The sequence below is a fragment of the Gekko japonicus genome, unplaced genomic scaffold (assembly GCF_001447785.1).
Source record: "Gekko japonicus isolate JY-2015 unplaced genomic scaffold, Gekko_japonicus_V1.1 scaffold5197, whole genome shotgun sequence".
NCBI lineage: Eukaryota > Metazoa > Chordata > Lepidosauria > Squamata > Gekkonidae > Gekko > Gekko japonicus.
In genome coordinates this window covers 12,115-14,411 of record NW_015168820.1, presented here as the reverse complement: position 1 = coordinate 14,411, position 2,297 = coordinate 12,115, and the positions used below count along the sequence as shown (strand labels likewise).

The 2,297-nt window shown below is 41.5% G+C and overlaps 1 protein-coding gene across 1 annotated transcript; it reads right to left on the bottom strand.

Moving 5' to 3' along the window:
- Positions 1-282: 282 nt before the first annotated feature.
- On the bottom strand, positions 283-2,253 carry LOC107114290 (zinc finger protein 271-like). Its single transcript, XM_015415736.1, has one exon. It carries the CDS (start codon positions 2,221-2,223, stop codon positions 718-720), a length of 1,506 nt encoding a protein of 501 aa, XP_015271222.1. The 5' UTR covers positions 2,224-2,253; the 3' UTR covers positions 283-717.
- Between the last annotated feature and the right edge of the window lie 44 nt (positions 2,254-2,297).

Sequence of the window (2,297 nt, the reverse complement as noted above, 5' to 3'; positions counted from 1 at the left end):
CTGAGACTCCCAAGTGAAGGGCAGAGTATAAATCCAATCTCCTCTCCTCTTCCTCCTCCTATCAGTGCCAGGACCTTTACCTTTATGCCCTGTAGTTGGACCTCTAGAGGAACTGGTTGGCCACTGTGTAAGACAAGATATTGGACTAGATGGACCACTGGTCTGATCCAGCATGGCTCTTCATATGTTCTTACAGAATAAAGATTTGGTGTAGGGGTCACTTCCCAGACAGACGCATACAGTGGTGTGCATGAAGGAGGCATGTGACTTCCAGTACCAGACAATATAAAGCAGGCAGTGTACAGCCCTAGACATAAAGGTTCTGCTCAGGCAACACATGGTGGATTTATTTTCACACAATTTATTTTCATATGATCTACAGGTTGCTCCTGGATGGCAGTATGTTAAAATTTGTCAACCACAAACATTCTAAGAACTTATACTACTAGTTCATTGCGTGAATACTGTGATGATATCTATTAAGAGCAGGTTCATGAGAATGTCTTTCAGCAGCTTCTCTGTGTATCTATGGTTTTCTGCACTTTGTGAATTTTTTCATGTTTAAAAATATGGCCTACAATGAACCTACATTCTAGGTGTTTGCATGTTTTCTCCCTATTTTTATGTTTATATGTGTTTTTAAGTTTTCTCCCAAATCATTTCCCCCTCCCCCATATGAATTCTTTGATGAAAATAAGATTTTGAGTGAAGCAGTTTTCACGTTTGAGGAACTGAGCCGGTTTCGCTCCTGTGCAAATTCTTTTTATGTCTAATGAGACCTGCACTATGACTGAAATCCTTTCCACATTCCAAACATGTATATGCTTTTTTTCCTGAGTGGATTTCTTGATGTATAATAAGATACGTGCTCTGAGTGAAGCTTTTCCCACACTCCAGGCATTTAAATTCTTTTTCCTCTGCATGGATTCTTTGATGGGATGCAAGGTTTGTGTTCTGACTGAATCGCTTTCCACATTCCAAGCACTGATAGGGTTTCTCTCCTGTGTGGATTCTTTGATGGAATATAAGTTTTGCATTTCGACTGAAACTCTTTCCACACTCAGGGCATTTAAATGGTTTTTCTTGCGTGTGAATTTTCTCATGTGTAAGAAGATGAGACCTCTGAGTGAAGCTCTTTTCACACTCCAGGCATTTGTAGGGCTTCTCACCTGTATGTACTCTTTGATGCAAAGTAAGTGTTGTGCTGTGATTGAAACTCTTTCCACAGTCCAGGCATTTAAATGGTTTCTCCCCTGTGTGGATTCTTTGGTGCGCTTTAAGGTTTGAGTTCTGAGTGAAACTCTTTCCACAGTCAGAGCAAGTAAAAGGTTTTTCCCCTGTGTGAATACGCTGATGGACAGTAAGATGTGTGCTTTGATGGAAGCTCTTTCCACATTCTAGGCATTTAAATGCTTTTTCCCCTATGGTGGTACTCTGATGGGATACAAGGTTCTGGCTGAATCTCTTTCTATCTTTGAAGACTTTATACAGCTTCTCTTCTCTGTGGGTTCTCTCATGGGACGCAAGGGTTCTTTTTTGACAGAAACTCTTTCCACACTCGAGGCATTTAAATGGTTTTTCTCTCGTGTGACTTCTTTTATGGCTAATAAGTTTTGCACCCTGGTTGAAGGTCTTCCCACACTCCAGGCATTTAAATGGCTTCTCTCCTGTATGTAGTCTTTGATGTGAAGTAAGCGTTGAGCTGTGGTTGAAGCTTTTCCCACATTCCAGGCATGTGAATGGTTTCTCCCCTGTGTGGATTCTTTGGTGGGTTGTAAGGTTTGACTTATGGCGGAAACTTTTTCCACACTCTGAACAAGTATACGGTTTCTCCCCTGTGTGGATTCTTTGATGGGAAATAAGGTATGTGCTTTGACTGTAACCTTTCCCACATTCCACACATTTATATGGTTTCTCTCCTGTGTGGGTTCTTTCATGGGAAATAAGAGTCGAGCTTTGGCTGAATCTCCTTCCACACTGTGAGCAGGCAAATGGTTTCTCTCCTGTGTGAGTATTCCAGTGCACTTTCAGGCTGGACGTAGTAGCAAAGTTTTTCCCACATGCAGGACACTCGTTCTTTGTCTCTCTCTTGTATATCGTGTGAAGATGTAGAATTTCAGGGAAGTCATCCTGGGATTTGTTTCTGCCTTTATTTGTTTGGTTTTTCTCCCGATCTTTCTTTCCATCTACATCTCCAAAATTCTCTCTTAAGTCTGGAGACATTTCACTTTCCTCCTTCGATGGATGTGCTTCCTTTCCATTTTCTCTCTCCCACACATTTCCTGCAGAAACAGAGA